The 27506-nt window shown below is 39.5% G+C and overlaps 5 protein-coding genes across 5 annotated transcripts; 2 read left to right on the forward strand and 3 right to left on the reverse strand.

Moving 5' to 3' along the window:
- Nucleotides 1-2203: 2203 nt before the first annotated feature.
- On the reverse strand, nt 2204-2539 carry LOC112164285 (E3 ubiquitin-protein ligase RDUF1-like). The gene has a single exon (XM_024300504.1). The coding sequence runs from the start codon at nt 2537-2539 to the stop codon at nt 2204-2206; it is 336 nt and encodes a 111-aa protein (XP_024156272.1).
- Nucleotides 2540-3953: 1414 nt separating this feature from the next.
- Nucleotides 3954-4943, reverse strand: LOC112164286. The gene has a single exon (XM_024300505.1). It carries the CDS (start codon nt 4941-4943, stop codon nt 3954-3956), a length of 990 nt encoding a protein of 329 aa, XP_024156273.1.
- Nucleotides 4944-7096: 2153 nt separating this feature from the next.
- Nucleotides 7097-7714, reverse strand: LOC112164287 (E3 ubiquitin-protein ligase arkadia-like). The gene has a single exon (XM_024300506.1). The coding sequence runs from the start codon at nt 7712-7714 to the stop codon at nt 7097-7099; it is 618 nt and encodes a 205-aa protein (XP_024156274.1).
- Nucleotides 7715-15708: 7994 nt separating this feature from the next.
- Nucleotides 15709-19362, forward strand: LOC112164288 (pre-mRNA-splicing factor CWC22 homolog). Its single transcript, XM_040519495.1, has 5 exons — nt 15709-15765; nt 16460-16537; nt 16719-16763; nt 16864-17031; nt 18985-19362. The coding sequence occupies exons 1-5, from the start codon at nt 15709-15711 to the stop codon at nt 19174-19176; spliced, it is 540 nt and encodes a 179-aa protein (XP_040375429.1). The 3' UTR covers nt 19177-19362.
- Nucleotides 19363-19903: 541 nt separating this feature from the next.
- LOC112164434 (pre-mRNA-splicing factor CWC22 homolog) lies at nt 19904-24918 on the forward strand. The gene is made up of 8 exons (XM_024300626.2): nt 19904-20049; nt 20668-22037; nt 22228-22417; nt 22537-22640; nt 22741-22843; nt 22936-23246; nt 23918-24223; nt 24322-24918. The coding sequence occupies exons 2-8, from the start codon at nt 20772-20774 to the stop codon at nt 24682-24684; spliced, it is 2643 nt and encodes an 880-aa protein (XP_024156394.1). The 5' UTR covers nt 19904-20049; nt 20668-20771; the 3' UTR covers nt 24685-24918.
- The last annotated feature ends 2588 nt before the right edge of the window (nt 24919-27506 follow it).

Raw genomic sequence — 27506 nt, forward strand, 5'->3', positions numbered from 1 at the left:
TGCACCCCCAAGCCCACCAAGTTCAGGTGAATGAGTACATGATGTTGTTTTACAGGAACCAGCTTATGTTGTTAATGCTAGACTTTTATGACTGGTTCTGAAATGGCTTTTATTAGACATGTCATTTTTGTTGTTTAGGTACCTTCAAACATTGGCATTTTAAGTTGTTGAATATGCCTTGGAACATATGCTTTATTTCATGACTTTGGTGGCAATGGACATGCCTTCTAGTATGAAAATATGTGTTGTTGTGGACAAATGTTAGCACATGTGTTGTTTCATTTCTTGCTATTTTGGGCCTATCAGAATGTTAAGCAGTTGGAATAAAGTTCAGGTACCAATGTTGTATGAATTTTGGTCAAAATTTGCTTTCTATCCAAATTAAGCGCGGAATAGACTTTAAAGGGCCCACAAAACAGGTATGAGTAGACTCAGTGGCGGGAATACTGTAACGGATGAAAATACCCCTAAAAAATTGCCAGGTGGCAAACGACGTAACGGCGAAATGGGATCCAGGTACTTATGTTGGGTCGAGGAGTGAACGTCAGTACCAATCTGACATTTTTTTAGGTTGAGGTACCAAAGTTACTAATGGAAAGAAGGTCAGGTATGGTTCGTATCTTTTTCCCTGCACTACATATATGCAAACAAATATTACATCAAGTTTTGATCATACGGCGACTCTCTCCCTCTCCTTACGCTCTATTAGGGTTAGGGTTTTGTGAGAACTTGGTTGTGCAGTAATGTCTTCCTGTGGATGCTTCTATTGCATCAATGATGGCTGCTGCTATTGCAACTCCAAGGGGTTACAGTCCTCTGTGCGTGGTTAGGACATGTGATGGTTTGGTGTCATGATGATCGGGTGCTACACGGGTTGAGTTGGGTTTGATTTGGATTTTTGTGGCTAATTTGTTGACACCTCCCCTCTCATGGAAAGTCTTCTCAGAGACGGTGTCTTAGTTGTTAGGGTTGGTGCCTATCCCTCCTTGGTGGAGATATTTTGCATGGCATGAATGCATGGTATTTATGGTTTGTGCATTCATGGTGACAACTTATGTATTTTAAAATTGGTGCATAGTCAAGCGCATGCATTGGACATAATGCATGGTCAAGTTGTTGGGAATAAATGCATGATTCATGAATGAGCATTGATGAAGTGAGTATAGAGACTTCTATCAATGACTACGAATGAATGGAGCTTGTGTGGAGCAAGCAAGACGACAAGAAAAACTCGAAGGGTCTTCAAGATGTAGAAGATAGATGGAGTTATGTTCAAGGGCGTGTATAGGTCTTGGGGTAGAGTGATCTTCTAGGATGAGAGAGGGTGTAGAAGGGGTATCTTGTTGGATTCAAGGGTTGCATTGGGCCTAAACTTGAGCGGTGTAATCTTATACTTCTGTAATTCTCTCATAGTGAAGATGAAAGCTCTCCCATTACGTATGCATGGATTTTGGCCAAAACTAGTTAAAACTTGTTGTCTTCTTGGCTTGGTTGTTTCTTCTTTCCATCTCTACTTCTAATACTTGTGTGGCGGGGAATTAATTTCCTAATATTAGTGAGCACTGTTCAGTGAATAGACTGGTGGCGAGTCATGGCGCCGGAGGTCAGTTGGCGGTGTTGATCCAGTATCAGCTCAAGGGGGATAGTGTGGCTAGCTATGAGCCGGGTCTTTGGGCCTACACCATGTCACCTCTATCTTTCTTGTGGCCCAGGTGTGGAAGTAAGGGATTGAGTTTGGGCTAGTGTGGAAGTAAGGGATTGGGTTTGGGCTTGAGGTCTATGGGCTTGGAGTCTTAATCTCTTTCTTTGCTACTTTTTGGTTTTGTTCTTTGTAGGGCGTTTTTGAGCGAGCAGGCATGTTTTCGACTCCTGTGCTTCGTGGCAGACTCCCAGATGGATGTAGTGAAGTCTTGTACAACAATTGCATTCTTAGACGGGTGATTATTGTGTCTTCTGTGAGTTGCGTAGGTGTGTAGGGCATGTAGTTTAAATTTACCTTTGTTCTTAATAACTTCTTATTTAGTTTAGTCGCTTTGAATAAAGCATGCATGGAAGTTCTATAATGTGTTATCTGTTAGGGATTTTCTTCCTTGTTCGGCTGAAAAGGCAAAGCAATATTTTCTTGCTTCGGAGAGCTTAAGCTCTAGAGTGTGTGTAATATCCTGACTGTAATTTTGTGACGTCTTGAGAATATATGAAATGTTTAATTATCAACACCTTCTCTCTCATGCCTATTGATCAGTGGTATTCCGGTTTCATCCTTAGAAGCTGCAAGCACAACATATTGACATTGTGGGCAAAACTTGCTCTGCTCCAACAACTTGACAATGCAATCGCCATGGTAAAAATGCGAACATAGCATCTGAATTTCTTCGGAACCAACCACAATCTCCTCTGCATAGATTGCACGCATGGTTGATGCTTCCACTATTCCCACCCTCTCCAATTTCTCAATTGACATTTTACTCGCCGGCTCAAATATAACCTCACCCATCATGTCTTCCACATCCAACATCAAAATCTGATTCCTCCATGTCATAATAAACATATATAAACATCGGTAGTAATTTTCAGGGACTTGCAATCCTGGTATCCAAACAGCTCAAACTTCAGAACTTAACTAACAGTGCCGGCCTTGGGCCTCAGATTTCAGGGGCCTCAAAAAGAAATTTTATGTTGGTCTGCAATAAAAAAAAAAAAAAGTAAAGAAACAAAAGACTCATAGACGCAATATGATGAGGACACCCTTCAACCCCATCAATTATCCTTCAAGCCCAATTAGTTATGTTAGTCCATCAGTAGATCGTAGGCCTAGTCCAATTTTCTTTTGGGGTCCTGTGACACGTGTTGGTCACCTGTAATGCTAAGGACACCTTCCTCTAGTTTATATCTTCTGTTCTGTTGCCATTGAGGCTTAGAAAGGAAATGAATTGCTTTTGATATTTGCATTGTCTTTCTTTCTTTCAATTTCCTTTACTTATTCACCAAAAAAAAAAAATTCCTTTACTTTTTCTGTATGTGCTCCATCAACTGGTAATCAGAACCATCACGATAAGAGGCAACCAAACCCAAATGCCCTCTGTTTCCTTCTCCTCTGCACTTGTCAATCCACCACCACCACCACCGCTCACATTTGCTCAACCATCCTCCTCTTCCCAACTCCCCAATACCTCTTCACCTCCTCCTGAGTTTTCAGACTTCCAAGACTCTAGAATTTCTGCAAAATCAAAATGAAGAGCTGCACTTGTCCATGGAAACACTAACCCAAAATCAAAATCAAATTTCGACTCAGCTTGCTGCTCTCCAAAACACCGTACTAGCAGCACTCCTCCAAAACTGCCAACTGCTGTCGTCCACCACCAACATCACCACATCTTTAGGGATTCAATTGTTGAATTTGTTGGGCCTCAAAATTTTTTTCGCCTTGAACCTCCATACTCACAGGGCTGGCCCTGCCTAGTAGTCTATCTGCAATGGATTGGCGATATTGCAACGCTATACAAATATAAGAAAAAGCTTGAGTAATGTGAGTCCTGGTCACGGTTTGGTCGTCAACGCTCATCAGTGAGTCACCCAGTGGGAGACCATCCCTCAGGCTGCATGTAGCCATGATTGTATAATTGTGCTCGTCGTCGAGGAGAGCTAGCTAGGTTGATATCCATGAATAAATGGTTGTATGAGAACTCCTCTCCCTCGAGTACAGTAACATGTGATTTGGTGATTGAACTGGTTTGTAATATTTGATTATGGGTTGATCTGTTGATGATCGAACGTGAATGATATGACCTGTTTGAGAGTTTATATATATTTTTATTTGTATTTATTATTATTATTATTATTATTATTAAGAACACAATCACAAACTCAGAGATTTCCTATTGTACATACAGCAGATAAAATTAATTGAAGCAAGTGGTGCAACAAATATATGTCAGATAAACTATTCCCAGCGCCTAAAGTTTTGCATGGAAAGACTTCTCAAGGCAATATGAGACAATAATAGGCCCGGCCACATCTCCCAGAATACGACCAATCCACTGGCCAGTTGAAGGGCGAAAAAGAGTGGCGCCAATACCTGCCCCAATCGAAGCAAAAATAAGTGATGCACCACACCTGAAAGTAGTGCCCCAAACCTTATTCCCAAGACGTTTAAGCTTTTGTGGTGTATCAATTTCATCAACCACTTCTTTAGAGTTTGTCATTCCAGAAAAAGTTCGGTAGATATCAATGCTAACTGAGATGATCCAAGATGCTGCAACATCTAGAAAGTGTCCTCTCATAGTCATCTTGCTAACACTGAAGAAGAAAACGTATGTTGGCATTCTTCTTCCAGCTTTCCTCATCGCAGACTTTGAGGTATCTTTCAGAAGTTTCCATGCCATTCTCTGTGACACATAATGAACAGAAATTCTTTCTAGAATCCGTTTAGTGGTTGAGACAGTAGCATCACGAGCAATTTTCTTTAGTGATTTTTTGAATGGAGCAACATAATCTACATGTTGTTCTTCTTCAGTGTCCCGCAGAAAGTCATCATCGTCCTCTTGCAAGTTTCTACGAGGCTCCAGAAGAGGTAAGTAGAACATCAAAAATGACCTCAGAGTCATCAGAGTTAGAGCTCTCAATTCGAAAGCTGAGAATTGAGGCTTTAACTCGATTGTGTATTCCTTGGTACCGAAATTCACAGATTCATTCTGAAATATTTTTAAGGATGCACTTCGTACATTAGAGGTGTAATCTTCAGACAATGTTGCTCCAGCATCACAATAGGCAACTGGAACCCTAAAATTACTGAAGAAGGACTTGTAAACGTAAGGAGCTCCAGCGGCGACGGAGGCGGCTGCAGCGGCTGCTTTAGCGGAGAAAAACCCAGAAGCGTGTAGGCTTTGGGTTGTAAGACTTGGGTTTTTTCTCAGCAGATCTAAGACAATTGCTATTCCCGCCATTGTTAGTAAACCACAGAACTAATCCAAACCCACAAAAACTCTCAAACCAAAGAACTTGGTTGCTCTGTTGCTTCGTATTGAAAAGAAAAAAAAAGAGAACTTGGTTGCTACCCTCCTGGCTCTTAATTTGCTCGTACGGGGCCGGGTAAAAGCATGAGATTTGAGAAATCGAAAAGATGGGTTTTTGTTGACACCAAAAAGAAAAAAAAGATTGGATTTTGTCAGAATGAGATGAGAAAGAAGATGAAGAGACTTGAAAGAATGTGGGCAGAGCCGCAGAGGGGTTCGTATTCCTATGCTCCTAGCCAATTCAGTGTGATATCATTGTAGCTGACCTGTTTGAGAGCTAATATATAGAATAGTTCCCCTTGTATTTTCATATTTTCCCGAATTGGGTGGGGATTCATATTTTCCTTATCAAACTAGGATATTCAGACATTTGGGTAGTTTTCCTAAAAAAGATTGGTATTTTCCCAGTTAAACAAGGATTCCTACCTATAGAACAAGGATCATACTTTCATCAGGATTAGGAATATCGGAATTAAATAAAAAAATTTCAAATAAGCAAGGGGACAATTACTCCCTTAACTCACTTCTTAAAAAAAAAAAACCTGTATTGAGTATTTCTATTATATATATATATACACACACACACACACACGGAGGCATTCCAAAGAGGACGTCCGCAGTGCGGACGTCAACGCTGCAGCTCGGCTCGGGGCGCGACAGAGCGGCTGGGCTTGCTGGACAGAAGCCAGGGGTCGGACGGACTGGTCTGCAGGCGGTGGAGTCGCCGACGACGTGGTTGCAGCGTTGCCCAGAAACCTGCAGTTGTAGGTGAGGTCGTTGCCTAGAAATCTGCAACCTCGACCCTCCTCCGACTTCGATCGCTACCCAGAAAGGCCTAGGATGCCTCCGGCCTCCATCCGGCAAGCCCCGAGCCGCCGTCGCTGCCTAAAACGCCTCAGAACCATCGACGTCCGCTTCAGATCCTTCATATATATATATATATACATATCCTATTCAGAGCGAGGCCTCGCTCTAAAATTAAAGTGCGAGGTTGGAGTTTATGGTCACTTTTCAGTTGCATATCCACATCTCGACCGTTCAGTTTTTAGGTACTAATATATAAATCATCTCTGTAAAATCTCACCCAAATTTCAGTTTTTAGGTGCATGCTATAGTCTCCTCATTTACGAAAGTGCATCATATGCTGTGTACCATATATCGACTTTGCAAGACTGCGAAGTTGCTTTGTCCATTTTCAAGAGAAGGAAGGCACACAGAGCGAAATGGTACAGCAGTTAGAATTACTCGAGATGCCCAACAAGTCATCAGTAAACTACAAACGGAGTTCGAGATAAAAAGGTCTGATGAATATATATTTGAACACGTACTGCACAAATATTGAGTACTGGTGCTTTTCAGAATGCTTTGAAGTTTATTAACTCTTAGTTGAAGCAATGCATGCAAGAAGTTAAAAAAATTTCTAAACATGTTGGGTTTGCTATCATCCCTCACATAGTCAGAGGTTTTGCAGCAATTGAAAGTTAAAGCATTGAAGAGAGCGAGCTTACGGAAGAGTATGCGTGGGGCAAAATTGACCGAAGTAGAAAGGAAAAACAAAGAATATGCAAAGAGTGAACAGATCAGAGCTGAATTGATCACAAAGGGGATTGCAGTCATGGATGTGGGCAAGCAGACGATCTGGAGACCTTTATCCGAGTAGTGCAAGTGCGCAACAAGCTAGGCTTTACTAGCTGCACTCTTCTGTTTTCCGTTGACATGAATCACATGATGATGTAGGCTTGGATACCTGACTAACCCTTAGCATAATATATATATATATATTTTTTTTGGTTTAAGGAATTAATGGATCTACACGTATTTGACTTTAGTACGATTACAATGATTTACCAAACTGAATTTGCATGAAAATAAATTAATGAATGTCTTGTTTCCTGATCTAATGAGTAAGGGATAGAGCTGATCGACATTTAAGTTTTGTTTGTTACTGGTTCTCAAATGAAAGAGGGCAAGAAAGAAGATGATAAACGATATTGGCAATTTGGAACAATATCCGATTAATGAATGACAAAATTTTACATATATCAAATTACATCGCATCAAAGTTAGAGCTATTTCTATCATCTTTATTCAGGCTTCATCAACTGCTGGCTTATACCATACCTACACGGTAGGCAATAACTACTTTGCAGCCACCTGACAATGCAATCTCTATGGTACATGTGCGTACATGGGATACGAGTTTCTTCGGAACCAACCACAATCTCCTCGTTACAAACGGAACAGAAAACAGACTCCTCCTCCTCCTCCGTATTAGAATCCATGTCATCCTCCTCCGTATCCGAATCCATGTCATCCTCCGTGTCCGAATATGCGCCCTCCTCCTCCTCCATGTCAGAATGACCAAGATCATAAATATCCATGTAGACTTTAACCCACAAATTCAAAACCTTGGCATTAGCACTTGCCTTTGCATCGCTTAGTATTTTTTCTACAACGGAATGGTGATATCGGCACGGAACACGCAAGCTAGAAAGCGCGTCTTCAATGACAGTCCTCGACACAATTGGCTCCTCCCTCAGTAAGTCACCGGTTTGAAGATGGAGCAAGGAGGCAGGGCCCCCATAGTTCGGATCAGTCACAAAGATGATATTCATCAAGAAGTACTGATTCTCCGACGACTCCGGTCTCTCCCGTTCCATAAAAGGATGCCGGAACGATTGCACACACAAAGTGTCCATCATGATCGACAGAGAAATTATTCAAACAAGAAAGGATGTGGAAGCCTGTTCGAGAGCTTTGACCAATTTATAGACGGACTACATATTTCCTACTCGGTGTAGGATGCAATTTTCCAAGTTTAACTAGGTTTCAGAACTTCTCACCAAAATAAAAAAATGGTTTCAGAATTATCCCATATCTTTTTGGGTCGGTGGGCTTGTTTCCTTTCATTTGGGCCTTACCCTTGTTTTCCATATAACTAGGGAGAGAACGGCGCGATGCAATGGACAGATTATTGTAGCGTTCTCTGTTTTTCTTTTTAATATTTTGTACTCGAGTGCAGTTTGATTAACAAAAATAACTAAGATTTGTTTGAATATAACAAAAGATATGAATAATAAAATAAAAGGAAAATGATCATTTACCCAATTTTAACAACAAATTGCCCACTTGCTCCACTAACAGTTTTTTAACCCCATTTACCCAAAACACTTTAAGGGATTATTTCCCTACTACCCAATTAATTCTTTTTTATTCTTTTTATTTATTTTTAGGTATTTTTTGCCCTCTCCTTCTTTCTCACTTAGAGAGAAAAGTCATCATCCACCATGCTGTGCTCCGGTGACTAGTGGCCGGCAGCGAACTCCCTCGACCGGTGACCGGAATCCGGCGACCGGTCACCAGAATCAGGAATCCGGCTACCGGACTGGTGTCGGGATTCCGGCGTCTGAATTTATTGCCCCTCAATAATACCCAATAATCATATTATTGCCCCCCAGTAATCATATTATTGCCTCCCAAAAATCATATTATTGCCTCCAATAACCATATTATTTTCGTCCAGTGAATTGTATGAACTCTCGAAACCAAAATGAATACACTACAAGTACAATTGATCATATTATTTCCCCCCAGTAATCATATTATTGCACCCCAATACTCATATTATTGGCTCCTAATAATCATATTATTACCCCCTAATACTCATATTATTGGCTCCTAATAATCATATTATTACCCTCCAATAATCATATTATTGCCCTCAAGTGAACCAAAATGAATACATTACAGATACAAAAAAAAATAAAAGAAATAAAAAAAATCTTAGGATACCAAAAAAAAAAAAAAAAATCTCTAGGCACCATCGGAGTGTGAGGCCGATGCAGGAGTGGTTAACTTCACTGATCATCTCCACATACCATCTCCATCGTTCATCATCATCTTCTAGTTCGATTGGAACGAGGCGGAGCCGAAGCGCATCGGAGGTGCAGGATCGAGGGTGGCCGGGCGACGTCGTAGGCCTGGATCGAATCGGATCAGACTGATCCGATCTGGACTGGGTTTCACAGATGCCTCGCTGTACTCATCGGCGGAATGGCTTGAAGGTGCAGGTTCTAGTTTTGCGTCGAATCTGTGGCGGCCTGGATCACATCAGATTGGACTGATTCGATCTGGACTGGGTTCACAGATCCAAGCAGGGGATCGATTTGCTTGGAGGAGGCAGCACTTTTATTTGGCGCGACGGGGATGGTGGAATGGCGGTGTTGTCGGATTCGGGGGATGGAGGAGAGAAATCGGTGGGGGGAGAGAGAGAGAGTCTGAGAGAGAGATAGATAAGTGTAATTCATTAATTAAAATGAGGGCAATACTGTCACTAGAGATTATATTGGGTAAATGGGGTTAAAAAACTCTTAGTGGAGTAAGTAGGCAATTTTTAGGCTAAAATTGGGTAAGTGGTCACGACCCCAATAAAGTCAAGTGATATTGTTTAGGAGTTAGGTTACACTATATCAACATAGATTTAGGAGTTGCATTTTGTACACAACATGTAACCAAATCATTGTCTCATTTAAAAACAGTTGTTACAAACAATTGCCAAGGAGCAAATAATTATTTAGAGTCTTCAGCTAGGAGGGATATGTGTTGTCCTATCTTTAACAAAGGGAGGCTATAATCGTCGCTGCCACCACTTCCCAGCAACATTGCTTGTACCTGGCTTCCCAACAATACTCATGTACTTGACTACCCAGCAATGCTTCTACTCATGCACTTTCATTGTTAAGATTCCATAAGCCTGCAACCACATCATATCCATTTTTCTATGCTAGTTTGAAACTTTAAACTCTGAAAAATAGCTCAATATATGAATCAAATGTTAAATTCATGATGCAACACAACATACATGAATAACCAAGATCAACATATATAACACATATACAAGTACAATTAGACCAGCTGCATAATATCCATACAATTCTGCATAATAGCTTTCCTAGTGGAACTAGGACTCCACCTGGATCAATAACACTTTAGATCCCTGCAGAAACAGCTTGGCCTAGGTTCGACATCTTGGAACAAGGATTGAATAGTAGCAGAACTTGAGCAAGAAGCCTTCTGTATGTCAACACCAACTGCTTCAGAATGGGGCTGAATAATATTCAAAACTGGTGATGAATACAGGGACTTTGCTCCCTTTATATATTAGCCAAAACCATGAGTTAGACTCATCCCATAAGGAGTCCAACACTGCTACATGTTTATCTAGTTAGGAGACTTATTGTTTATCACAAATACTCGATGTAATTTAGGTTGATTACTAATGAGCTTCCTACTTCTATTAAGAGATATACTCCTCAATAGATAACCAGAATTAGAGTTAAGATTATATACTTTTTGTTATTTATGTAAAGATAAATCAATTGGTTTTATTCTTAATGTAAATCAGATAATGTTAAGTCCATATTTTCTAACATCAAATTCAGATAAGATATGAAATCTTACTTGAACTTAGTACTTCATCCGCTTGTATTATCATGGTATAGCATTGATGTGTCCTCAAAATTAAATCCACTTGATATACCAACTGTGTCGTCAATATTGCTGCATGAAGAGGTCAGAAAGTTAGTAAGATCCATTTAAATTAATTCTTGTCATTAATCACCATGTACACATTGTGAAAGACCCTAAACACTACAGCAGAGTATTGCAGCCTTAAACAATAATTCAAATGGTGCCATCTCATCCCTTCTCTCTATATCCACAATTTGTCAGATTTTATAGAATGACTATTGACAGGACCAAGCTACGGAGCCAGAAAAGTAGAATGATATGCAGTACACATAAAAGGAATATGCAAAATGAGGAAGTTGTTAGTAATCACCTATCCCTAACATTTCATAAACGGCATTATTAAGATAGGAAACATCAAAAGCCAACATACTCATAAAGCCTGCGAATGCATGAAAGCTATGTAAATTCATATAATTATATTGAAGCAAATGAAAGCTAGCTACAAGCCTACTACAAATATGATATGAGTTACCACCGATGTTGAAGACTCCCTCAAGAAACTACATGTCACGCCCCGAATTTTGAATAACAAATTCAAATCCGAAACATGAATTAAACAACTATGTCAAATAACGTTATGATTTTTTTCATAAACAACTACACCACACGCCACTCAAATTCCAAACTCGAAAACCTCGAGTTAATTATTACAACTCATTCTTACAATTTAAAATTGTAAAGCTCTAATTGAGCATAACAAACCTCACAATAGAAGGAAATAAAGTAAATGCTGCAACCCTTAACCAGCTCGGTCTCCTCCCTGATTATCCTGACCTGCAGGATTATCCTCTACACCGTTTGAATAGTGTACCGGGATTGCAACAACACAAAACCCGGTAAGCTTTCTGAAAGCCCGTATGAGTAAACAAGAATGAAAGGTTGATTTATTAAATCACAATTCTTTTAACTCAAGTAAACAACCAACAATCTCAACAATCGATCACCAAAATCATCAACTCCAACTCACCAAGAATTAATACAGGATCAAAACTCACATTTTCTTCCCAAAACCCCGAAAGCGTATTTATACAAATACGGTGACTGACAGACTAGAGCTCTAACTGTATCGTAGCCCATCACCTGGCCTAGGTTATGGCATCCGACATGATTGTCAATATCGTAGTCCATCATCATAGTTTAGAGCATCCGATACGCATACTCAACTTAGCCCGTCACCCGGTAAGGGTCGTGGCATCTATACTCAACCAATCGTAGCCCGTCATCCACCTCGGATTAGAGCATCCGATTCCCTCATACCGGTCACTACGTCGACCCTAAATCCAAAATCGGACATATAGAATAGCTTTCACACCACATGATCAACATTTCATTATTCAACAATTAAATGCGAGAATAATGCTTGAATAATAACCAATCCATTCCCAATCATTTCATCACACCAATCACACGTCAACCAATATATATATATATATATATTCCACGTAAATATATATATATATATATATGTAATCATTCACTTAGGAATGATCACTAATACCAACTATAAACCACACATAGTGAAAACCGAGAAATTCACTTTTATAGTTTAAATACATTTTACTTACCTATGGACCGTAGAAGATCAAGCCCCTGTATTTTAAAACAAATATTCATTTCCGTAAAACATTTTCAATCCATTACGATATAAGTAAAGTAATTTTGGTTCGTAATATGAACCATGTGAGGTTTACTCACTTCAAAATTCCCGCTGCGTCTTTTTAACAGCTTAAACAACGATTTCACAAATCGTCCGCCAAATCAATCCGTCGATCACCTAATCCAATATGATCTTAACTTAGCCAACAACTCAGAAACATAATTAAATGACGATCCAACGGTCGGATCGAAATTAAACAATGATCCAACGGTTGGATCCTCACAGATCGCCCTTAGGATCACTATTTCACAATTATACGAAGATCCAACGGTCGGATCTTCACCCATGACCACACAAAGTCATCGGGACAGTCATACGATCAACATATCAAAACTACAAGTCCATCGGACGATCCGATCTCCACAGATCACAAATCGAACGATCGAAATCAATCGAAACGTAAAAATTCATAACTTAATCATACGATATCCAAAAATTTCGTATAATATATCGAAATGATCGTCTTAACATGTAGAACATAAAAATGGGCAGAAACTGCCCTTAAGGTCCCCGGAGGTGGCCGGAAATGGCCACCGGAGTTAGTTGCAGAGCCGCCGCCGACCACCACCATTGGTGTCGGGGCTGGGATGCTCTTCTTCATCTCATCATGCTTAACCAAAAACTCTAAAGGCATGTTATCAGAAAACGTCAAGAAGAGGTCGAAAATTACCGAAATCAGTCACAGTGGCCGGAATTTTTCCAGAATCCGGCGAGCTTGAGTTCAACGTAAAAACTTCCACGAATCGCTTCGATCCCTTCTGGAGATTTGTTCAGCAACTCAAGGCGATCTCTCCAGTTTAAGAATCACTCAAAACGAAGCTCTACAGCTCGGGATATCCGGATCGAAAGTTCCGTTCTATCTAAGTCGGGGACTTGCAGCCGCCGCCATAGACCACTCCGCCGTGCAAGGTTGCTTCTGGGATCTTCAAGAGGTTGAGGCGAGCTCGTGGATGGAGTTTGGTGAGGATTGATGGCCTGTAGCTCGAGTTATCACCAATGGCGGATCTAGGATTGAAATCTTGGGCGGGCTTGGATTTCTCAAACATAAATATATATATATATATATATATATATATATATATTATGGAGAATCTCGACGGTGCGACTGGAGACCCAAATTTGCTGTTTGAGGTTCTAAGCCCTTCGAATGAGGCCAAGCTCCTGGCCGAGATAGCACAAAAATTGTCAATTGATAAGTATTGAAATCAATTGCAGATTTGCAGAACAAGCTCACGGATTTAGATTTGCAGAACAAGCTCACCAGATTTCCAGAGGCCAGAGCAAGAGAATTTGATGTCTTGATGTCTTGATCTGTTCTCTGAGAGAAGTGGAGAACTGGAGGACCGAGGACGACTGGAGAGTGGAGCAGAGACTCCAGTTCCTGTCGCTAGGTGTTTGCAAATGGACTGGAGGAGGATGACTGGGTATTCTTTCTCAGTGTAGTCCCTCACTGAGTCCGTCGCTGGGCGCCTGGGCTATCCTCTGTTGCAGAGAAGGCGAGAGGAGGACTGGAGGAGGACGACTGGAGAGTGGAGGAGAGACGTAGATTGAACAGGCGAACACCCCGAAGTGACGAAGTCGAGCTCTGGAGTAGGGCTAGGAGGGTACTTCGGGCGGGCTTCAAATGGACAACACCCATTTAAAAAATATATATATATGTATACATTTAATTTTTTTTTTTAGGCCAAAATTCTCAGACGGGCTGGAGCCCGCCCAACCATGTACCTGGATCCGCCAGTGGTTATCACGATTGGACCCAAATCGGGTTTAAAACGAAACTGTGTTTCCAGCGGTGCCGCGGCGCAAGGCTGCCACCGGCAGCTGCACAAGGTTGAGGCGAAGCTATAGGAACTGGTCTGGTGTTTATCGATGGCCTGTGGAGCGAGAACAAGCTTGGAGAATAATTGCTCTGTTTCTTGGATGGTTTCGGACGAGAGAGAGAGAGATTTTTCTGTGCTTGCCTACCACAATCCACTAATTCGCATACAATATAAAAGAAGCAAAGCAGAAGCACTGCTTTCCCTTTGTTGCTCAAAACACGGACATGCCGCGCCATTTTTAGTAAAAGAAATCTCCATTACCATAGTGCCAAATTAGAAAAATGAGGTTATTACACTACATATACCAAGGAGCTGCACACAAATAAATGAAGACAGGTCTAGTAAAAAGAGAAATCTGTACAGACAAAATCCATCTGTATCAAATCCCCTCCGCACCGTTTTTTATAAACGCATGTGTGTAGCTGGTAAACATTCTCAAGCTCGATCCATGCAATAAATCTTTACGTCAGTATTAATTTTTTTTTTTTTGGTTCCACTTATGCAGGGATACAGGGTCATTTCTGTTCATATGCCACATGCATGGAATCATCAAAAGTGGATTCAAGCATTTGAAAAGTTTTTTAATGCTATTCATGTCCATAATGTAAAAACTGTGTTTCCTTTCAGCACACATAAACCTGTCAGTCTAAAATTGATTGATACCACTGATATAAACAATTTGGTGCTACCAAAATCTGACAGCTAAGAAAATATATGACTTTCTGACAGCTACTAAAATCTGTGCCTATCTACTGTTATAGAACCCGGACAGTTTTCAATAAGAAACTATTACAGACTTCCTTGGTTTCAATTTTTCATTATCGCCTATGTTCCTACCCATATGAAAAAAATGATTGATCCTGGATTTCATACCTTGAGGGGATAACATTTCCAAAGCTTTCAGGTATGAAGTCCTCCCTTTCTAAGTCTCTTACCATTACCTATTCTTTCAACCGATTGGCACAAAATCCATAAGAATATAAATCATAATTAAATTGAATACAACCAAATTTTAATAACAAAATGAAAGCTAATGTGAAAAAATTATCTCTGGAACAGTTTGAGCTGCTTCAGAAAAGCTTTCTCAATATGAAATCAAATGACACTACCGTTAGTGACAACGCAACCCTAACAAATTCTGAGAAACAAACCAAATAGTAGTAATTAGTAAATGTTAGACTAGGAATAAAATGAAAGTAAAAATTGAGTAACTAAAAAAAAAAAGGACTCATGATTTCAGGTTTTCCCATTCATAACCAAGAAATAAATGGAAGTCTATGACCAAAATGACATCTCAGTAGTAAATTGAAAAAAAAAAAGTAATCAGACCCCATCAGTGCGTGAGTTACTCTAATTTTTAATCTATATTAAGAAAATACAAAAGTGTATAGTGACACACCGACACACATCTTTTTAACAACAATGATGGAATTTAAACCCCCTTTTTGCTTTTTTGCAGGTTGTTTTGGGGAATTGCGTGTATCTGAGGTGAAGTAGCAACCATGGCTTGTCAAGAGAAAAAGCTAACACATTCACAAATCACAAGTTGAGTTGTATTATGTGTACTCAATATGATTACCTCAGCTAACAGAGTTTGTTTGAGACTTGTTCTTCACTCTGATATCTCTAATGAGGTTAGCATCAGGAGACGAATCTTGTGAATCTTCGAAGGACAATATATCTGACTATCATGTCCGGTGTAGATTTTGAGGAAGCAGGTCATAAGCTCCTTAAGATTAAGCTTGAGGCTTGAGCCAGGCCAAGAGGTAAGTTATACTATTCATGTGTGATTGCTATATTATTGCATTTCACTTGATAAGTAGGAAATTGTTGCATTTTGTGCCACTCTTCGTGATCGGAAACTTTAGTGAATTAATTTAGTTTGCTACTAATTAGGTAAAGCCCAATAATATGACTCAGTGGATTACAGTGCACAAGTATATACAAATCCTGCGAGACTCAGACTCTATTGCGGGATTATTCCTCCTAGATTGACACAGAAAAACCTTACTCTAGAAACATTAAGAAATAAATAATTGCAGTTCAGTGCAAAGGTAATGCCTTCTCCGACAACGAAAAGTTCCACCACATTTGTTTGTCAGGGTGAGAGTCCAAGACTTGGATATCTTCCTGCTAGAATTTTAACAAGTCAGCTTTTGAAATTGTCTGAGCGTATAGAGAATTATATTTACAAGGGAAAGTGGCTGCGCACAGGTAGATCCTGCCTTGAAGATCCACTTTGTAAACCTTTTTAGCCAGCCAGTTGGTTAGTTTATCATGGGTTTGTTTCTAGGTTATAGTTAGTTGCTCCGCCTCCATGATTTGAATTTTGATGTCAGTTGATAAGTTCATATGCATGTATGCATGTTTCTTTTAACTTTTTTAATGGGTTGTCCAACATTTCGTTCATAAACTATAATTTCTCGGTACGACCTTTGCAGATGGAGCTATGTGTCATGCTTTTGGAATGTTGCAGTCAGGAGAGAACCACCAGAATCCACTATTCTCTTGGGACAGCGGTTCTGCATGATCAACAGAATCCACCAGGAAAATTTTGAGAAATGTTTTGTCCAGCAGTATTCAATGATTCACCGGCTTGAAACAAACAAGCTACGTAATGTAGCTAAGTTTTTTGCGCATTTACTCGGAACAGATGCCCTTCCGTGGCATTGCTTAGCCTATATACGGTTAACTGAAGAGGACACCACTTCTTCTTCTCGTATTTTTATCAAGACCCTTTTCCAGGTAACAAAAAAAGAAACTGATTCTTACTTCATTTCTATTTCATTTCGTAGGCCATTGATTAGTTAATAGTATATAATATATGTTATTGTTTCTGGTGCAGGAATTGTCAGAGCATCTTGGTATCCGTCTGCTTAATGAGCGGTTGACTGATCCTGCAATGCAAGACTCTTTCAAATCTATTTTCCCAAGGGATAATCCCAAGAACACCCGATTTGCTATCAACTTTTTCACATCCATTGGGCTTGCCGGCATAACTGAGAACCTGCGTGAGTATGAAAATACAAGGACAGAATATGATTTTCTGGAAAACGGGGATTGCAGTGCACTGATCAATCCTTACTAGGCAGATATCAGAAATAACGAACCAAACACCAGATTTTGGTTACGCAGTGAAAACCTCAAGTATGAGATTAAAAACACTGCGGGGCTCTTACTCTTGAGAACCCAAAATAAAGATCATCATATTGAAAAGGATATATTCTTTTACAAACTTTGAATAGCACTAGCTCGGCTATAAGATTCACACAAAATCTAATACAAAGTTTGTCTTCCTTCTAGAACTCCTTCACTTGAACGATCTTCAAATCTTGTTCTTCTTTCTTCACAGTCTCCCTACTGATCTCGAGAGAGTATTATACATATGAAACTATGATCACAAACACTTATACATGGACCAAGTGTTTTGACTCTTTGTGAAGACACAAACTCAAACAAACATGCAAGACTCTATCAAAATTCTTGCCTCTATAGATGTGTATACAGACCGTGTATATTTTCTGCTCATATAATAGACCTGCGGCAACTACTCAAAGATCATGCAAAGATTCTACCCTAATTCCCAATTAATTTGGAAAGAAACTTTCCATATATGAAGCTTCTGACCTCTAACCTTCTTGTTTCCCTCATAAGTAACTTGAAGTAGATCCCAAGCTTGTTTGGCTGTGTCACAGTGGCTAATTCTCATCCTCTCTTTCTTGGACAAAGCTGTGAATAGTGAATTCCTTGCCTTAAAGTCACAAGTTCTATCACGAACTTCTTCTTCTGTCCATTCCTTCCTAGGTTTGAGAACCCTTGCAGAGGACCCTTCTACTTTCTTTGATTCTTCGGCCTTGGTTGGGTGTTCCCATCCATTCTCAACTATATTCCACATGTTTTCATCTTGAGAGTAGAGAAAAGCCCTCATCATAATCTTCCATTGTGAATAGTCTTCACCATCAAACAAAGGCGGGCAATTTATAGAACTTGAGAATCTGTTATATTCACGTTCCATCCTTGACCACGGATCAACTAAAAAAGCTTTAGAACCTGCTCTGATGCCAATTGAAAATACAAGGACAGAATATGATTTTCTGGAAAACGGGGATTGCAGTGCACTGATCAATCCTTACTGGGCAGATATCAGAAATAACGAACCAAACACCAGATTTTGGTTACGCAGTGAAAACCTCAAGTATGAGATTAAAAACACTGCGGGGCTCTTACTCTTGAGAACCCAAAATAAAGATCATCATATTGAAAAGGATATGTTCTTTTACAAACTTTGAATAGCACTAGCTCGGCTATAAGATTCACACAAAATCTAATACAAAGTTTGTCTTCCTTCTAGAACTCCTTCACTTGAACGATCTTCAAATCTTGTTCTTCTTTCTTCACAGTCTCCCTACTGATCTCGAGAGAGTATTATGCATATGAAACTATGATCACAAACACTTATACATGGACCAAGTGTTTTGACTCTTTGTGAAGACACAAACTCAAACAAACATGTAAGACTCTATCAAAATTCTTGCCTCTATAGATGTGTATACAGACCGTGTATATTTTCTGCTCATATAATAGACCTGCGGCAACTACTCAAAGATCATGCAAAGATTCTACCCTAATTCCCAATTAATTTGGAAAGAAACTTCCCATATATGAACTCCAACAAATCTTAAGGGAAATCAATTAGGAAGACAAGTCCTAAAAACCCTAGGGCATCAACACCACGATTTTAACACTCAGAAAAATCTTTTAAAGACATAAATACATAAAACCTAAAACCTACTTTCCAAAATCGGACTCCACATAAAACTGACAGCTGACTCGGGGATTGCAACACATGTTGCAATCCCATGCATATGCAGATGCAATTACCTGTGACTCTCCAAGATCAGTAAAGGGCTTTGTCATAGTTTTGTATGGGAATGCCAATACGATATGTACAAGAATTGTACCTACAGAGTATCTGAAGCGCATGCCACGCCTTATTATGCAACAACAAAATGCAGCGTCAGATCAAGAATCCGACAGTTCTGGTTCATTGGATTCGGACTCGAACTCAGGGTCGGCTTGTTCCGAGTCAGAATCAGAATCAGAATCAGAATCGTCAAGCTCTGAAAGACGCAAGAAGAAACGTAGGAGGAGAAATTAATTTCTCTACTGTTGTTATCTCTGTATTCCTTGAATTTCACAAATTGTAATATACTGCCTGGATTTGGTATGGTGTGAATTTTGGTTATTGTCCAAGTGTAGGGAGAACAAAAAGGGTGCACCAGTTCAAGTTTATGCAGATTTTGTATTTTGTTTTCTGTACTGTAGTACACACTATTGAAACCATTTCTTCCAAAAAATTGGAACTCTGAGCAATGCTTTTTGGTTCTGTTCCAAGTGTGCCTCTGATGATGGAATATAGATCTTGAAGTGCACACTTGAATAAACCTCTTGTCGTTATATATTCTCATTTCACGAAGGAAAGTGAACTTGAAAGTGAACCATGTGCTTCATTACCTTCCAAGTTACACCGCCGTTTCAGCTTTTGACAGAAGCTGAATCATCATCCGAACAAATAGAAGCTAGAAAGCGCGTCTTCAGTGATACTCCTCGACACAATTGAGTCCTCCCTCAGTAAGTCACCGCTGATTGTAAGATGACTCCGGTCTCTGTTGTACCATAAAAGGATGCACAGACAAAGTGCTGCCCATCATGATCGACAGAGAAATTAGTCAAAACAAGAAAAGATACGGACGGACTTCATATTTCCTACTTGGGGTGGGATGCAATTTTCCAAGTTTAACTAGGTTTCAGAATTGTAAATAACTGCTTGCTCGGCTCGGCCCAATAGCTTTTTAAGTAGGTGGGCTCGTTCCTTTTTATTTGGGCCTTACCCTTCTTTTCCATGTCATATAGTTCGGTACCACAAAAAATCACAGAAGCCAAAAATAAAAACGAAGTTGGGGCTTTTCTCCATCGCAGCTTCTTCTTCCTCCCAAAGCTCGCAGCTTTTCTTCACTCTCTTAAATTCCAGGTATGCCTCTCTCTCTCTCTCTCTCTCCCTCTATATATATATATATATGTAGGTACGTATTTATGGTTTTATATAGAGTTAGGGTTTTTGTGTGAAAAAAATTGAACTCTGCGGTCGCTGCATTTTGGTCTTTGGAGCAATCTTAGGGATTTGAGGCTTGCTTGTGATGTAGATTAAGTAATCGCGCGTGATTTAGGTTAGGTTTTGGTGCGTTATGGATTTCGAAATTTGGGGTTTTGTTTACGGTTCTCTGAAATTCGAGTCTGCAATTTCGTTTTGTTCTGTGGAAATTCAAATTTGATGCGAGTAAGTTAGATGCTGAGTCCTGGAATCCTGCCCAGTAGCTTGTACTGTCGTTGGGATTGTTAATTGGAAAAGAGGAAATTGTGTTGTTTGAATTGGAATCTGAAAGTGAATTAAAGGAATTAAAGCAAAGAAATTGGAGTTTTTACCATATGCACAAGCCTGGGTATCAAGTTGTTGAACTAGTATTCTACTAGTTGAATTTCTAACGTTGACCGGTTTCTTTTGTTTTAGGGTTTTACTTGCGTTTTTCCCTTTCTCCAGCAATGTGGAATTTTGTCTATGTGGTGTCTTATTTTCTTGTGGTAATGGCAGGGATTTGGATCTGGAGTAAGCGGAACTGGAACTTTGTTTCTGAAGTGCTGGTTTGGTGAATTAACTTTTGACGTAAGACTAGGAGTTGTGAGTTATAGGTTCTGATGGCTAGACGGCACAGTGGTGAATCGAGTGATGATGATGTGAGGGGTGGAAGAGATAAGTACCGTCAGCATAGAAGTAAAAGCGAATCGAGGTCAAACAATCATCTTGAGCAGGGTGAGATTGATTCCTCAGATTCTGATAGAGATAATAGAACAAAGAGACAAGGGAAACGGGATGATGAGAAGGAAAGGGAAAGGTCCAGTGAGAGGGTTCCCAGTGATAGACATGGAAGGTGGCGGGGTGATCGTCAAGATAGGGATCGACACACTTCTGATGAAGACGGTGAGGTGGCAGAGAAAGACAGGGATGGGCAAGAAAGGGAAAGGAAAAATGAAAATGGGAACAGACAACGTGAAAGGGATCCCAGTGATAGATATGGAAGGTGGCGGGGTGATCGTCAAGATAGGGATGTACAAACTTCTGATGAAGATGGTGAGCTGGCCGAGAAAGACAGGGGTGGGCAAGAAAGGGAAAGGAAAAATGAAAATGGGAACAGACAACGTGAAAATGGGAATGGTGATAGGGGGAGAGAAAATAGAAGTTCTGAAGATGATGAGCGACTGAAGAGATACCGACATGAGAGTGGACATAGAAGGCGGGAGGACGAGGATGGTCGTAGAAACAGGGACAGGCATTCACGTCACTACTCTGAGCGCAGGGATGAAAGGGAAGAGCGCAGAACTTCAGAACGGAAAAGGGATAGTAGAGATGATGGTGGGCAAAGTAGGCATAGAAACCGGGATGACGATGGTGAGATAAAGAATCGCAGAAATAAGGAGGTGAATGAAAGACGAGAAGACACTGAGCGAGATGATAGGATGCTTGAGAATTCAAAACCTCAAGGACGGTCAACATTGCAACAGGGAAATCTGAATAATAATGTGGCAAATTTGGGAAAGAGTGGTGGGGTTTATATTCCGCCCTATAAGTTGGCCCGAATGATGAAAGAGGTCGAAGATAAAAGTAGCGTCGAGTATCAACGCTTGACATGGGATGCCCTCCGAAAGAGTATCAATGGGCTTGTGAACAAGGTCAATGCTGCAAACATTAAAAATATAATTCCAGAAATTTTTGCAGAGAATCTCATTCGTGGAAGAGGTCTCTTTTGTCGATCCTGTATGAAGTCACAGATGGCATCTCCAGGATTTACAGATATCTTTGCTGGCTTGGTTGCTGTTGTTAACACCAAGTTTCCTGAGGTTGGTGAACTTCTGCTGAGAAGAATCGTCTTGCAGCTTAAGAGAGCATTTAAGCGGAACGACAAGGTATGTTTCTTCCCCTTTGTTATTTACCATCTGGTTTTTTTTAATGCTTGAAAATTTGTAGACGCACCTGCTGGGTGTCAAATCCTGCACACGCCCAATAAAGAAAAAAGAGTGTTTCCTTTATAACTGAGATAAAGAGAGCTTTTACTTGGTTTTTTTATTCCTCTAACTTGCTTTGCTTTGTGATCAGCCACAACTACTAGCTGCTGTCAAATTTATCGCGCATCTCGTCAACCAGCAAGTGGCTCATGAGATTATAGCATTGGAATTGCTTACTGTGCTGCTGGAGAACCCTACCGATGACAGTGTTGAAGTTGCTGTTGGCTTTGTCACAGAGTGTGGATCGATACTGCAAGACCTTTCACCTAAAGGGCTCCATGGTGCGCACACTGTTTCATTTTTGTAACATTCATGTGCTTTTTGGTTTTATTTATTGATTGGTTCATATATATGTGTTTCTGTTTATTGACTTTGCTCGTATAATTTTTTATTTTTACAGGCATCTTTGAGCGCTTTCGTGGAATTCTTCATGAAGGAGAAATTGACAAACGAGTTCAGTTTTTGATCGAAGGCTTATTTGCATTACGAAAAGCAAAATTTCAGGTTGAGTCTAAATTTCTTTGCGATGGTAAACTATATAGCAACAATGAATAGTCAGAATTCACAATTATTCACAATATCCTCTCTGTATATGTATTTGCAGGGGCACCCAGCTGTTCGTCCAGAACTGGACCTTGTTGAACAAGAAGACCAGTTAACTCATGAGATTTCTCTTCAAGAGGAGATAAATCCAGAAATTACCCTTGGTATGTTCTACGTTGTAATATGGTGTAGATTTTTAACTTATGTAGGGTTATACATCATTGCGATATTTAACATTTTGATTGTGTTTGTTCAGATATTTTCAAGCCTGATCCTGATTTCATTGAGAATGAGAAGCGCTATGAAGATGTGAAGAAAACAATTCTTGGTGAAGACTCTGAAGAGGAAGGTTCTGATGCAGCTTCAGATGGTGAGGATGATGATGATGAGGAGGAGGACGAAGATGATGATGAGGAGGAGGACGAGCAGGAAATGAAAATAAGAGATGAGACTGAGACAAATCTTGTGAATCTTCGAAGGACAATATATCTGACTATCATGTCCAGTGTAGATTTTGAGGAAGCAGGTCATAAGCTCCTTAAGATTAAGCTTGAGCCAGGCCAAGAGGTAAGTTATACTATTCATGTGTGATTGCTATATTATTGCATTTCACTTGATAAGTACGAAAATGTTGCATTTTGTGCCACTCTTTGTGACGGGAAACTTTAGTAAATTAAGACTGCTTTTAGTTTTCTACTAATTAGGTAAAGCACAGTATAAACATTCATATAAAGTGGATTACAATCCACAAGTGTGTACAAATCCTGCGAGATTCAGACTGTATTGCGGGATTATTCTTCCAAAGTTGACATAGAAAAACCATAGTCTAGAAACATCAAGAAATGAATAATTACAGTCCAGTGCAAAGGTTATTGCCCTTTCTGACAGCGAAAAGGTCCACCACATTTATTTGTCTGGGTGAGAGTCCAAAACTTAGATATCTTGCTGCCATAGTTTTAACAAGTCAGCTTTTGAAATTGTCTGAGTGCATAGAGAGTTACATTGCTGCACACAGATAGATCCTGTTATGAAGATCCACTTTGTAAACCCTTTTAGCCAGTTGGTTAGTTTATCGTTGGGGTTTGTTTCTAGGTTATAGTTAGTTGCTCCGCCTCCATGATTTGTATTTTGATATTAGTTGATAACTTCATATGTACATGCATACTTCTTTTAGCTTTTTTAATGGTTTGTCCAACATTTCATTGATAAACTATAATTTCTTGATACGACCTTTGCAGATGGAGCTATGTGTCATGCTTTTGGAATGTTGCAGTCAGGAGAGAACCTACCTCCGCTATTATGGTCTCTTGGGACAGCGGTTCTGCATGATCAACAGAATCCACCAGGAAAATTTTGAGAAATGTTTTGTCCAGCAGTATTCAATGATTCACCGGCTTGAAACAAACAAGCTACGTAATGTAGCCAAGTTTTTTGCGCATTTACTGGGAACAGATGCCCTTCCGTGGCATTGCTTAGCCTATATACGGTTAACTGAAGAGGATACCACTTCTTCTTCTCGTATTTTTATCAAGATCCTTTTCCAGGTAACAAAAAAAGAAACTGATTCTTACTTCATTTCTATTTCATTTCGTAGGCCATTGATTAGTTAATAGTATATAATATGTTATTGTTTCTGGTGCAGGAATTGTCAGAGCATCTTGGTATCCGTCTGCTTAATGAGCGGTTGACTGATCCTGCAATGCAAGACTCTTATGAATCTATTTTCCCAAGGGATAATCCCAAGAACACCCGATTTGCTATTAACTTTTTCACATCCATTGGGCTTGGCGGCATCACTGAGAACCTGCGTGAGTATTTGAAGCACATGCCACGCCTTATTATGCAACAACAAAAAGCAGCGTCAGATGAAGAATCCGACAGTTCTGGTTCATCGGATTCGGACTCAGGGTCAGCTAGTTCTGAGTCAGAATCAGAATCATCAAGCTCTGAAAGTGAAAGTGATCGCGATGAAAGACGCAAGAAGAAACGTAGGAGGAGAAATTAATTTCTCTAGTGCCGTTATCTCAATGTTCCTTGAATTTCACAAATTGTAATATACTGCCTGGATTTGGTATGGTGTGAATTTTGGTTATTATCAAAGTGTAGGGAGAACAAAAAGGGTGCATCTGTTCAAGTTTATGCAGATTTTGTATTAGTTACTGTATCGCAGATTTTGTATTTTGTTTTCTGTACTGTAGTACATACTATTGAAGCCATTTCTTCCAATTTTGATACTCTATGAGCGATGCTTTTTGGTTTCCAAGAGTGCCTCTGGTGATGGAATATTGATCATCAAGCACACGTGAATGAATCTCTTGTCGTTGTTATTCTCATTTCACGGAGGAAAGTGAACTGAAATCATTTGCTACAAGTCTCGCGGGAGCTGCTTGACTTGAAAGTGAATCATATGCTTCATTACCTTCCAAGTTACTCCGCCATCTCAGCTTTCGAAAGAAGCTGAAGCATTGACATTATCGTTCACATCTGGACCCAGTTTCTTAAAAGTAAGCTAATCTGGCTAAATACCAAGAGCTAAGATAATACTATCCTCTATAACTCCATCATAGAGGAAGATAATCTGTTTCTTCTTGATGTCCGTAACAATCAGGGTAGCCCACATCAACACGACGTGCATAATTTTAAGCCGTGTATATCGTTTTCCTATTGAAGTTCCATCAGTTGTCAAATTCTGACAGCTACTATTCCCATCCAAGCCCACAATGCTTGGAGGCCACTGTGTTTATTAGAGACTTCTGAGAGCTACAGCTACTGCTCTCTATGATCCCATGAAGTAAAGGTTTTCGCTCTTAATGATTCTTACCCTTTCAATATGCTAATTTCTGAGTGTGAAAACGATAGAAAACAAAGTTATGTCTATTTTGGATTCTGTGCAATGAAATTTATGAGTGAAAACAATAGAAAACAACCACTTCTTTATGTCTCTATATTTCAGCAACCACATATCTGTGCTGAATCTGCTGATGCAGGTATAGACAGGCCAAGTAACGCAGATAAGGCTAAATCATTGCCTCAGCAAAATATTTGGTTTTTCTACTTTTGCTGTTCTATTCCAGCCGTTGCTTTTGTTTCTGTTTTGGTTTAAGTGTATACATCACTTGTAAGTCACAAACACAGTACATACATGGACCGCTTGTTCCTTTTTCATTCTGGAAGTAACATGTAAAATCAGATAATGGTTCCGATCAATTTGTCATGCTTGCCTTGTTGGGAACAAGAGTCATTATTTGCCCGTGTTAAAAAGGGTGTACTCCATAAACAAGTCATATGATGCTCTCTTTCTGGTGCGGGTAGGAGTTATTCTAATGTTGTGATCTAATATAACAAGAATAACGGATTTTATGTCACATGTCATAGAAATTAAAGCATTCAATCCAAAATCAATCAAAAGTATGTTTGTTACCGACGTGCCATTTATATAATGCTAAGAGTTCAATTATTGCTCTCTCTTATACTCCCAAGTGAAATGCACCTGCCTAGTTTTATAATGTGGATTAAGTCTAGTCGGTAGGCTCTTTAAGAAGAGGAGCAAGAGAAATAGTATTACATTATTATTTTGTTGTTTAGCTGGTAAAAGAGAGACTTGGTTTACTATCTTAAGCATGTGATTTGAGAACGCAAGCAAAATTCTTTGGAAGCAAGTAGACATCAATTCTTGGAGGTTCTTACAGCTTGCAATTGCGTAAGTGAATGGACCATCCATCTTAATAGATGGGACATATTATAGAGATTCTTCAATCCATTTCATAAGATAAAATAGAAAAAAGACAAACATGCTTTACCAAAAAGATATGAATCCCACACGCCTAGGTATGTTATAGTTTTGGTTATTCCAACTTGTTTTAGGCTGTTAAATATAGGTTTGCAGTCTCACTTTCTACTGTTATACTGTAACTGATTTCTTAAATTCTTATAATTATTTGCCTAAACTATCTAGGTTCTTCTTTAAGGATATTGTAATTTATTGATGCTGCAAGTGTGGAATTCTTTCTTTTAGCATTTGTGCACTAAATTAACCAGATGAGTAAGTGCGATTTGAAAATTATAAGCTCTGTGTGGACTAATTATGTTCACAAAACAATATTCACGTAGTTAGTTATTGACAAAAAATATCTTGCTCAACCACTCTTCGAGGTAAATCTAACGGTGCAAATAATTATTTATAAATTGAGTTATTTTATTTTCTACTGTTAGATTTATATTCAACGGTGATTGAACATAATTTTTATGGTAAGTTATTGATCAAGTGATCATCATTGTATGTTCACATGCTCCAAGATAATTTTATCAGTTATGCTCGCTATTGGTTTTAAATCACATAGTGGATAATAATAAAGCAGTTTTAGTTTATTTATTTTCCTTACTATTCTCTACTGTTTAATTTAAATTAATGACAGTTGAGCATAACAGACTGAATAAGTGAACGCGACTTCTATGTGAACTAAACCACCACAAGTGGTCGAGTTGGTAAGAGCCTCCAGGTGTGGAACCCTCACACCCGGGTTCAAATTCCGCCAACGCTTATTGGAGTTAAATCCCAATATATTCTTGGTGGCCAGGGGGCAGGAAGCGTTCTGACATGATCCCCTGACACGGATTAGTCTCTGGGCCTAGAAAGCCTTTGAGAAACCGTGTGATTTCGATAAAAAAAGAAGAAGAAGACTTCTATGTGGACTGAACAGCGAATACCTATTCTAATGAAAATTTTGAGATACACTCTTCAACTCTTCTTCTCTTCAAGATTATCTATTTAAGCGAAAAACTATTGCATTTTCACATTGTGAAAATGAAAGCAAAGTTCCTTTTAAA

This window comes from Rosa chinensis, chromosome 5, assembly GCF_002994745.2.
Source record: "Rosa chinensis cultivar Old Blush chromosome 5, RchiOBHm-V2, whole genome shotgun sequence".
Taxonomy (NCBI): domain Eukaryota; kingdom Viridiplantae; phylum Streptophyta; class Magnoliopsida; order Rosales; family Rosaceae; genus Rosa; species Rosa chinensis.

Coding starts and splice junctions, on each gene's coding strand:
- LOC112164285 (XM_024300504.1), bottom strand. CDS start 2,539: ATGACATGGAGGAATCAGATTTTGATGTTGGATGTGGAAGACATGATG.
- LOC112164286 (XM_024300505.1), bottom strand. CDS start 4,943: ATGGCGGGAATAGCAATTGTCTTAGATCTGCTGAGAAAAAACCCAAGT.
- LOC112164287 (XM_024300506.1), bottom strand. CDS start 7,714: ATGATGGACACTTTGTGTGTGCAATCGTTCCGGCATCCTTTTATGGAA.
- LOC112164288 (XM_040519495.1), top strand. CDS start 15,709: ATGTCCGGTGTAGATTTTGAGGAAGCAGGTCATAAGCTCCTTAAGATT. Junction 16,538..16,718: donor ACTATTCTCTTGGGACAGCG/GTTCTGCATGAT, acceptor TTAACTGAAGAG/GACACCACTTCTTCTTCTCG. Junction 17,032..18,984: donor GCATAACTGAGAACCTGCGT/GAGTATGAAAAT, acceptor ATTGTACCTACA/GAGTATCTGAAGCGCATGCC.
- LOC112164434 (XM_024300626.2), top strand. CDS start 20,772: ATGGCTAGACGGCACAGTGGTGAATCGAGTGATGATGATGTGAGGGGT. Junction 22,641..22,740: donor TACGAAAAGCAAAATTTCAG/GTTGAGTCTAAA, acceptor ATGTATTTGCAG/GGGCACCCAGCTGTTCGTCC. Junction 22,844..22,935: donor AAATCCAGAAATTACCCTTG/GTATGTTCTACG, acceptor GTGTTTGTTCAG/ATATTTTCAAGCCTGATCCT.